General features: G+C 29.0%; 1 protein-coding gene across 1 annotated transcript in view; it reads left to right on the plus strand.

Annotated features, from left to right (window-relative positions):
• The first annotated feature begins 383 nt into the window (after nt 1-383).
• The window catches only part of LOC142318333 (neuropeptide FF receptor 2-like), a 187,755-nt gene continuing 176,024 nt past the window's right edge, over nt 384-12,114 (plus strand). The window contains exon 1 of the mRNA XM_075354915.1: nt 384-469. Coding sequence (XP_075211030.1) covers nt 385-469 — 85 coding nt within the window. The 5' untranslated portion in view covers nt 384. The remainder of the gene's footprint in view (nt 470-12,114) is intronic.

A 12,114-nucleotide genomic window follows, 5' to 3' on the forward strand; every position in this document is an offset into this window, starting at 1 on the left:
TAAGTAATTGTGCATAAACTATTTGTGTGTGTGTGTGTGTGTGTGTGTGTGTGTGTGTGTGTGTGTGTGTGTGTGTGTGTGTGTGTGTGTGTGTGTATGTATGTGTGTGTAACGTGCGTTTACATGTTTGTAAATGTGAATGTATGAGAAATATGAAAAAAAACATGGAACGAGAATGAGAGAATATATATATATATATATATATACATTATATATATAAAACTTCTACGTACAACTTAAAATTTACATCAAAATTCATCAGTTGAAAATATTTCATTAGTTAGTGTTTATCACAAAAAATCAAATTCTTCACAAATTTTAAGGAAAATATTTTACTCTAATTATTTTTTTTTCAGATTAGTAATAAATATTCAGCAGTCGGAGATGACTACATCAATATCAATAGTTTCGCATTGGTTATGCTACGCAAATAGTGCAGTTAATCCTGTAATCTATAACTTCATGAGCGGTAAGTAGCATTTAAAATCAATTATTCTTTTAATTACTTTTTTTTGCATTTCAGAGAAATAATATTCATGCAATTTAAAAATATATTATGAATAGGCTTACCATATTTTTTTTGGGTCCAACCCAGATCATATTTTTTAAATTACTTAAAAATCTTAAGTTTACTGAAACATTAAACTTTATTTAATCAGATGTATTTTTCACTAGACATGACTTCTTTCAGAAACGGTTTGTTTGTTTTAATTACATCATAAAATTCACGTGTTCTGAATTAATTTTAACATTTAAAATATTTTTTTCAAATTTCATTTAAAATATTTCACATTTCAAATATGCTACAGTATTCCTCTGGTAAAATTGGTTCTAACCCAAAATACAGCACTTCCATTTGTTTTTTTTTTTTTAGTTAAATCTTTTTTTTAATTCAAGAATAAGGTGAATTTTATTGAGTATTAAAAATGTCATGCCAGATCAGAATATGAACCCGGAATCTTCCTGATAGGAAGAAGAAGCAACCTCAAAAACAGAAATCGATTTTTATACATTTTTCCCTCATGGTTGATGCTTCTATATTGAATATTATTCTAAGAGAAAATATGAATTCCATAAAAATTAACATAAAGATTGTAATAATCTCGACAGCTGTCTGAAACCCATGACTTTTCTTTGAAATTTAAAGTGGCTATGTATTTTCTTGCTCTATAATCTTAATTATTATTATTGTTCAGATGTTGAATATATTAACTGATATAAAAGATTTTTTTGGAGAAATAATGTTTCTTAATAATTAATATATATTCCAGTAATCTTTTAGGCTATGCCTCATTTCCCACTTCAGTAATATTTCGTAGTCAGCTCGATCTCTAAATAAGACCATAATTGTTTATTTTTGTTTATTTCTTTGATTCTCGGAAGTTATTTTTGTTTCAACAATGTAAATGAAAGTAAGCTGAGGATAATAACAAAAATATATTTTAAAATTTATGAATCATCAGAAGTCTTTGGTACAAGCACGGTCCAAATATGAAAAATTATTTTAAATAAAATAATTATTATAAAACAAATCCGACTACTTTATTTATATTTTCTGTTTAATATAAGCATAAAGTTACACTATTAAACTACATGGCAAACATAAACTCAGGAAGATGCTTGGAGTGATCGCATTCGATATTTCGAAAACTATTTTATTTATTGGTTTTTTTTTCATTATTTTATCCCTAACAAAAAAAAATTAATTAATCGATAATCAAGAACCCTTGTTTCAGTTGCAAATTGATTCCGCCAATTATTTACAATTCAAAATCCATTATATAATTACTCACTGGTAATTATTATACATTGATAATTATTTAACCGTATTAATAATTTTATTGTAGCATTGCACAAGATTGATTCAGATAAACAAGTCTAAAAATGTTATTTTTTAAATTGCAAAGATTGTCAGTAGATATTTTAAATTAAATACTCTTACTTTAAAAAATTCGTCATATAATCAAAATGACTATAAAGATATATCCAATAAATATTCAGTTCGTATCATTAATCTACAATTTTAGGGTTTAACGAACAAGTCTCGGTTTCGTCATATACTGCGAAATGTAATAATTTGAGCATCGTATTTATGTTATATACGGATTTTTTTCTTTATACTTGGGTAATACTAATATTGGAACAACTGCTTATTATGCAGGAAGTTCCTAGATTCCACCCTCGTCTGTAGACAGGAATTCTTTCATTATCACATATGGACAAATGAATTATTCGCATAGGTATAACTGAATATTTTTTTAAAGAAAATATACTTAAAATTCTTTTCATTTGTTAATATTTACGAAATTCTAATTTCATAAGTATGTTTTGGTCGAAGGGATGAAATTAAAAAAGTTTATAAATTCAAATTTTTTTTTCATCTAATTTGTTTATTTAATGAACTATTCAAAAATCAAAATTTATTACTTGCTTTATTTTAACTTACAATGTTTTTTCTGTTTTTTCCACGTTTGTCCTCAAATCTTGCATCCTTAATTTAACATACTTTCTGACATTGCCGATTGATGAAATTTTGCACAGTTACTAAGGTCGGGTGACAATACAATATTACACCATTACTTTTACAAACATCTCCCAGTACGGGGGTAAATTAAAGATGGAAATTAAGGGTGCGGGTGTAAATAATTGCAAAATCTGCAAAACGGCTATGCGGAGTTTTAAATCCAAATTAACCTACTAATTAAACTCGCGCGATATATGATAATAATTTGATTAAAGTATGACTAAAAAGTATAGAGCAAGTTTTTAAAATTTTTCTTAAATTTTGTAATATTATTTTTGTTGTATTATCACTTAAACAAACTAAAATTTATTAACTATTAAATATCGAGATACTTCTTTTAGAAAGGCAATCTATTTGTTGTAATACCATACTCCTAATCGTTTCGTGAAAAATAAAATAACATTTAAGAATTTCTTTATTACTGTGATCGTCACATTATAGATTATGAACCCTATTAATTATTAAATAAATGTCCTGTTATCTACCTTTACGTAAATTAACGTTGTTCAAAAATTAGTAGATACACTTTTGTCAAATATACATTTTCTAAACAACGTAATGCGACTAATTTAACATACGTATACGCTAATATCTGGTTTTTTATCAACCTACCTACATATCTTAATAATTTATTAATTTTTTGCATCTCCTTTACAGAAATAAAGAACATGCGATAAAAAAATGTAATATACAATTAATGTAACTTATACTTTGGTATTATTTACTCTAGAAACTAGAAAAATCTATTTCTGGATATGCAAATAGTAAAAATTCATGTTAAATAGAATCAGATTGAATTCTATATAAAATTTCTCATCTTTTGGTATGTTTGACATATTGATATCGGTCTGAGATGACAACAAGAAAAATAAATTTAACAATTTAACTAAGCACTCATAGTTAGTTATATAAACTTCTTATTTAATTTTTATTGACACAGATAATAAATGATGATTATAATTATACAAAAAAATAATTAAAATAATTTTTATTTAAAAAAATTAGAATTATGATATTCGAAATAAATAATTTATTAATATATCACAGTAGAAATTATGATATACGTATATAAACATACAAATACATATGTGTATTATATAGCAACTATCTTATATTGTACGAAATTTTCATTTAAGAATCGCTTTAATCAATTTTAAATGCCGCTACGTACCTTCAGTTACATGAAATATTAAGCTGCAACTGTTTCTCTATTTTCCTTTGTCAGTTTTAATTAAAATAATTTATCCCTTCGTTTTGGTTATCAGTTAATTAAATATATAATAATTTAAAAATTACATTTAAACTACATTTAGCAATAGAACAGTAGAACAGTAAACAGAATATAAAGCAGTTAACGTAGAACAGTTAACCAAAATATAAATTATTAGAGACTAGGCTTAAGAAAAAACAAAATTACTGTCACCTTCAGAAAAATATTACTACAGACCTAGGAAGAAAAATTGATAATTAATTAATACAATAAATATTCATCAAGAAGAAAATATTACTTTGTTTCAGATTAGAAGTAATTAATGAAGGATCAATTTTTTTCCCAAACAACATAAAATATGTTTTACTGGAAATTACATATCGTAATAACACCGTGCAGTAAAGAGTACGCTTAATCTGCAACTACTAATATAGAAAAGTTGGCAACACAGTTGTAGGGCTTCCCTTCACGCGGCTTTCTTCTGATGCACGGCTTATACACACAAGTTAATTAAAAATATTTATCATTTTATTTAAATATAACATTTTTTGTTTATTTAATTCAATGAATCTAACTAAAGCGCGCGCGCATGTCTTATTTCATTCACCCGAGGGTGGCGGTACTATCGGCCACTTTAAATACTTTTTGACACTTTAAATATTATTCATTTAATTCTACCACTTACCTGTGACGTCACAACATAGCAGTCGACTGCAAAAACTGTAGCTCAGTGCTACACTAGCGCTCCTTGTGGTGAGAGGGGGTACTAATGACACACTATTCCCACTTAGCCATTAATTTATTTAGAGCATTTTGGGGTGGGTATACGATTTTGCAAAAGTTTTTTTTGGGAATATTTTTTTTTTAATTGTTTTTTTTAATTGTCGCTAAGAGAAATGAGACCTTAATTAGGCAAAATATCGAAATACTGAGGGTGACTTTGAATTGGTTTCACCTATTTGATCTTTTAGGGTGAACATTTAACGGCATCAATACCCCATATATAGAAGTAATTTTCCTAAGTTTGGTCAAATTCGGTCCAGTAGTTCTGGAGATATAAGGTGATTTAGAGTGCGTCACCGAACACACTCATGCATACGAACATCCGGAAAATTTCCATCCGGCATCAAAACGTCAAGTTCCGGTGGAAAACCGCATATACTCAAATTGGACCGATTACAATACTTTACCCTCTAACGCTACATTTCTGCTGTAGCGCTAGACGGGAAAATAGAATGTTATTACATGCATCGTTTCCATAACAGTATTTCATTCAGAAATCAAACATTCTACAATTGTAATCCTAATTTTCCTTTAGAAACTAGCCAAAAGCTTATTCAATACTTGAAATTACTGAGCAATCTTTTCCATTGAAAAAAATACTTCTATTAGATTTGAGGTCATTTTTTTTTAAGTAGATTTTTGCATGATACGAATATTGAGAATAGATTTTTCCATTGTATTCATAGTAAACGTCGTTTAGATATTCCATTGTTATTGCAAGTTATATCTGATTATACTGGTAAACTCTTCTTATAAAAGTTGAAAAAATCATATTTATTATTTTTTTGGATCAGTTGTTTTTTATTTACACCTAGCAGACCTGGCAATGCTTCGCTATTGCTATATGTATATATATATATATATATATATATATAGAGAGAGAGAGAGAGAGAGAGAGAGATTGAGTGAGGGACAGTGGGAGAGAGAGAGTTTAAATGAACACAATTGAAAATTTGATAAAAGAATTAAAAAACTGAACTTCACAAATTTTACCTTTCACTTATTCTTCTTCCCCTTTTCCCTTTCCAACTTCTCCCTTTCACCCTTCTCCTTCACCCCTCTACCGGTTTCTTCTTACCCTTTCCCGTTTTCCCCTCTTCTCTTTCCACCTTTTCCCCCTTTTCCCTGCCCGCCCGTAAATCGGTCCATCAATTTTTTAGTCTTTATCGGACACACATACGAACATGCCTTTTATATATATATATATATATATATATATATATATAGAATAAAAAAGTCTGTTTGTATATTTGTTTGTTTCGTAAACATTTCGACACCGGTCCCGCCTAGCGGGTATAGTTTTTTGCAAAAATATTTATTTTCACGTAACTAATATTCATATTCTGAATATGAACCAAATCGATCCATAAATATAATTTTTCTAAATATCTCAACCCAAGCGCCATCTAGCCGGTTCACTTTTTGCAGAGATAATTCTTTCCATGTAATTAACATGTATTCTGAATATGAGGCAAATCGGACCATAAATACAATTTTTTCGAAATATCTCTACGCCAGCGCCATCTAGCGGGTCCAAACTAATTCAGAAACATTCCCTGGCATGCACCCAACCATTCCCCAAAGTTTCATCGCTATCGGATGAACGGTTTAGGAAGGCATAAGAGACATACAGATAGACAAACATTCATTTTTATATATATAGATTACTAACGGTTGAAAAATAATTCTATTTTTCAATTTTATGATTTATATAATTTTATATAAAAATTTATTTTTATATAAAATTCAATTTTATATTTTTATATAAAAATAGCGAATGTAAAATAAAAATAGCTTGCTTATTATATGTTTGATTAAAAAAAAATAATAAATACATTTTTTTTAATCACTTTAACTTCCATTTGGCGGTTTGAATTGTGATAAAATTTTGAGTAAATGATAAAAAAATATCGTTCTAACAAAACATTCTGTTTCATCTAAACAGTATTTTGTATTATATTATTATTTATACACCTTTATAAAACCAGACTGGGTTTGCTTTCCATAACATCATATTGAATAAATATAATCAAACAGGAGATTTTATTTAGTTTCTAAAATACTAATATATAGTATAGTATATAATTACTAATAATCAGAATGTGCACGACGAATGCACAAAAATCGAGTAAACAAGTAATATTGTATATCAAACGCACGCTATCTGATTAATCTTCAGAATTGTAAATCGAGTGAATAGTTCGTGTCTATTTATTTATTTTTACGTTTTTTATTTATTTTTTTTCTTAGCAGTAATAATAATAAAATGAACTTTTCAGTAACATTGATTACGCTTAGCAACATATTCAGAAAAAAAAGCAAAAATATAATATGTTTTCCGTACAAATAGACTGTTAAACAGCAGATTGCTGTATAATAATTTCAGAATTGTAAAAATTACTTTTTATAGGTTTGTCAATTTCAAAATATTGTTTTCATCACTACTTCCTTAAGATTCCAATATTCTAGACTATAATTTTTTGGTTTATTGATGTGCCTGTATAAATCAGATACATGTAACAGTACAAGTATGTTACAATATAGTAATCTATTACATTAATGTAAACAAATATGTTTTACCTTCTTCAATCATACGTACTTCAAATCAAAGCTACTTTTTTACTCTTTTTAAAGAAAAAACCGGATGTATGCACCAGTTAAAGATATTGTGTATTGTGAGAAATTTAGTCTGGTAATCAATACAAGTTTTCCGAAAAGCGAGGATTACACAATTCTACCCCTTTTTCATCATTTACATGGTCCTGGTTGTATTTATTCTTTCCCTTCTTTCACTGTTTTGATTAACAAATGTATGTTTGCGTTTCAATCTCAGTCATTCATTTGAGAATTTTCCAGTCCTCCATTGTGTTTAATTCACTGCCTTTGTCCATATTCAGTTTATTTCCATATCTTCGACGGACATAGTAAAAAAACTTCCAATCTTGTTCGTTGGGTACGTGCGCAGTAGGTTTTTGGAATGAACATCGATGTAGTCCATCAACCAACGTAACGCTTCGAACACTCTTGTAGGAGATATCGAAAATTCGCGTATTATATTTGCTCCCGTAAATATTTAAACATCGTACTAATAAAAAATATAAAATTAAAAACATAGATCTGTTTAAAAGCGTGTATTTTTTAGTCATATCTTGCTTCAGGAGCTATTGGGAGTTTTTGTAACTCCATCTCGCAAGTTACCCGTTGCATTTATAATGTAAGAATCTTAGTTTTTTGATACTCTTTAGTATTTCTTAAATAAATATGTATTTGCCAGAAAATTACAACTTTGTTTATTTAGAATTATGGCTGTAACTTTCTATTTTTAAACGATTAATTTTTTTTAAATTTATTATACCACAAGAATTATTTTCTTAAAAATAAATTTTACCAGAATGCTTCCCCTTGAATATGGAAGCCCCATAAACGAAATGTACTTACTAACATATATAATTATGTATCATAAAATTAGAAATAAATATTTTTATATAAAAATATGAAAGAAAGGATTCATAATTTTGGTTATTGTTTTTAAAAAAATTATGCAATCCATTGACGGTTTTTAAGCATACATTATTATAATAAAAAAAGTAATTACTACTGATAAAATATGCAATATTTTTTTTATTAAAAAAATAATGGAACACAAACAGTTGAAATGTATCAAAGTGTATTTATTTTTAATAAAGACTGACTAATTAATACTAAGAAGAATGTAATTTATAATCATTAAATTTCATTTATTTTTTATAAAAGGTTTATAAACCGAGATATGTTATCATGAATGTGCGTATTAATCTAAAATCGCTAATATATTGCTGCTCTTAGCATCATAGTTTAGGTATAATTGAAATAAATGAATATAAACTTTACGCGAATTACATTTAATTATTTTTGCCGGATTAAGTAGATTTAATATAAACATCACTATTACCCTTAAAATAAATCTAATTAACAGACTTCTTACTGGGATTTACTGAATTGTGTACAGTAATACTTAAATTAAAAGTACCCTACCTTTTATTCAACGGTGAATTAATTCTATGTGGGTAGGGTATACAGAGATTAATGATTATAATGTTGATCCCATGTAAGTCAATACGTTGAAAGTTAGTTGTACAACATTTGTTAACGAATTATAATTTTTTTTGTTTTGTTGTTTTTTCCTTAGTTTTACTCCTAACATACTCTAGGCATTATTACTTATTCTACTGGAGAGATTAAATCTTTATTTATGTCTGATTTTTTTAATTGTAATGTATTAATTTAGCGCATAATTTTGTTTAACTTATTTTGGATTCTGAATTTTATGCTATACCGAATCATTTGTGTCGTAATTTGTATCTTTCGTCATGGAAAATAAAAATTATTATTATATTTCTTCCACACAGAAAAATTAATTCTATAATATCACGATATGAATAAGTTTGGATAATTATAAAACTCGTAGCTATGCGTATATTCAATATAAATAAATAAATAAATAATAATAATAATAATAATAATAATAATAATAATAATAATAATAATAATAATAATAATAATAATAATAATAATAATAATAATAATAATAATAATAATAATAATAATAATAATAATAATAATAATAATAATAATAATAATAATAATAATAATAATAATAATAATAATAATAATAATAATAATAATAATAATAATAATAATAATAATAATAATAATAATAATAATAATAATAATAATAATAATAATAATAATAATAATAATAATAATAATAATAATAATAATAATAATAATAATAATAATAATAATAATAATAATAATAATAATAATAATAATAATAATAATAATAATAATAATAATAATAATAATAATAATAATAATAATAATAATAATAATAATAATAATAATAATAATAATAATAATAATAATAATAATAATAATAATAATAATAATAATAATAATAATAATAATAATAATAATAATAATAATAATAATAATAATAATAATAATAATAATAATAATAATAATAATAATAATAATAATAATAATAATAATAATAATAATAATAATAATAATAATAATAATAATAATAATAATAATAATAATAATAATAATAATAATAATAATAATAATAATAATAATAATAATAATAATAATAATAATAATAATAATAATAATAATAATAATAATAATAATAATAATAATAATAATAATAATAATAATAATAATAATAATAATAATAATAATAATAATAATAATAATAATAATAATAATAATAATAATAATAATAATAATAATAATAATAATAATAATAATAATAATAATAATAATAATAATAATAATAATAATAATAATAATAATAATAATAATAATAATAATAATAATAATAATAATAATAATAATAATAATAATAATAATAATAATAATAATAATAATAATGCCCTGAGGTAGATATTCCCCACGTCCGGAACACAACATCTACGTTCCACGTCCAGGGCGGTAACAGCTGTACTCAAGTACATTACATATAGCTGGCTAACGGGGTTCCGAGTGTTGTTTCTCGGATATACTTTTTTCGGTCGATTTACATCTATAGGCCGAATTACAGGACTGGACTTTACGGCCACCTGCAGATATGACATTATTAACGATTACGGAAATGGATTAATACCGCCGTTAGAGCTGGCGATGTGGCGGCCACGGTCAAAGTTATTTGCAGGTGTAACGGAGACCTTTCGTCGTCCACATGCCCCCTGCGATGGCAAGCATGTAGTTAAGGTGCCCATGTTCGGAGCATGGGAGCCCTGAAAGCTTCGGTGTGTAGGGGCCTGGAGTCAGTGCAGAGACTGCGCATCCGCTCTCTGCCAGGACATATGCCGGTTCCACCGGAGTACCGGAACGGACCTCCAGGGTTGGTAGCCCTGGAGTGGGGGTGTACCCCGGCGGCTAGCCTTACTACAGAAGGGATTACTTGTTCATGAATTTTCCTGAACAAACCAACGTGGCAGAGGGTGCACGTAAACACCCTCGTTTAGAGCCGGCTGTTTCGCCTGAAGCGAAACGCCGAAAGAGTACGGAGAGTAAGAAGATAGAAATTGAGGCTAGAAAAAGCTTACAAAAGGCTTTTTTTAAAAGTAGTAATGTACCGAAACCTAAATATTTGGTCATTACAAAGGAGGATGGAAATTTCTCGAGGGTGAGTCCTTTTCTCATCGCTCGAGAAATAAACAAATGTGCTGGAGGCCCTGTAAAGGAAATACGGAAAACTTTTACGGGACTCCATGTAGAGACTGTTAATGATATACAGTCTCAGAAGATTTTAGGGCTGAAGAAAATTGGAGAGCTAGCGGTACGCGTTGATCCCCACGGCACGCTCAACACCTCAAGGGGTGTTGTGGTCTGTCGGGATCTTTTAAACTGTTCGGAGCAAGAGATTGTAGAGGAGCTGGCAGCACAAGGAGTAATAGAGTGCCGTCGGTTGAACATGAGAAGGAACGGTGAGGTCTTACCCTCGGCTTCTCATGTCCTTACTTTCAACCGGCCTACTTTGCCAGAAAAGATAAGAGCGGGGATTCACCGTTTGGATGTGCGGGCATTTGTCCCACAGCCGATGAGGTGCTTCAAGTGCCAACGCTTTGGCCACACCGCTGTTAGATGCGAAAGACCGCAAATATGCGTGTGCGGTGAAGAGGTGCATGAGGGAGAGCCATGTAAAGAGCCTCCTACATGTATAAACTGCAAAGGAGCGCATTCTTGTAGATCAAGGAATTGTCCTGTCTACAAAGATGAGGTAGCTGTGCAGGAAGTAAAAACCCTGCAAAAAGTCAGCTACTTCGATGCAAAAAAAATAGTTAACGCCCGTAAGCCTAGAGCAGCAACATCTTATGCTCAGGCTGCGGCTACTGTTCCTGCTCCTGCTCCGATTGCTGTAGATGAGGTACAAATTATAAATAAACTTGCTCCCACTTTGGCTAACATGATTGAGAGGATCATAGAAAACAAGATGAAACCTCTTGGCAATAAAGAACTTGTTAAGCCAAAGATAGTGATACAGCCTGCTGAAGATAAGTCGATAAAAGTGAAAGTTGCTCCTCCAGAAAAGAAAACGGACAACAAACCTGAATGTCAAGTCCGTCTCAGCGAGATCCTCGATGAAAAGAAAAAGGCGATACCTACAGAGTCTGTTATGGAGGCTCCCAAGCCTCCTGTAACTGAAGTGGCCTCTAAGCCTCAGAGGCCACAAAAAATCACACAGGGGGGGCGAGTGTCCCCCCTCCCACAGGCGGTGACCGGTGCGACCCCCGTGTTGGGGAGCGGGCAGGTTGTCGCCTCTCAATCGGCGCCTGAAACCGGCGCCGATCCATGCCCGTCGTCGTCGGCGGCTTCGGTGGTCTCCGATACGGAGACCGGAAGCCTTACAGGCGACGACCTTCTCCGCGAACACGATGCTGTTCGCAGGATGGAGAAGAAAAGGAAAAAGGGATGGCCGAAAGGAAAACCCAGGCAATAATTTAATTAAAAATTAAAAATTAGCGAGTCGATTGTACAATGGAACATCAATGGATGTTTTTCAAACATCCATGAGCTCCAACGCTTGGTACATGACGTAGACCCGATTTGT

This window comes from Lycorma delicatula, chromosome 1 (genome assembly GCF_047948215.1).
Source record: "Lycorma delicatula isolate Av1 chromosome 1, ASM4794821v1, whole genome shotgun sequence".
NCBI classification, from domain to species: Eukaryota; Metazoa; Arthropoda; class Insecta; order Hemiptera; family Fulgoridae; genus Lycorma; species Lycorma delicatula.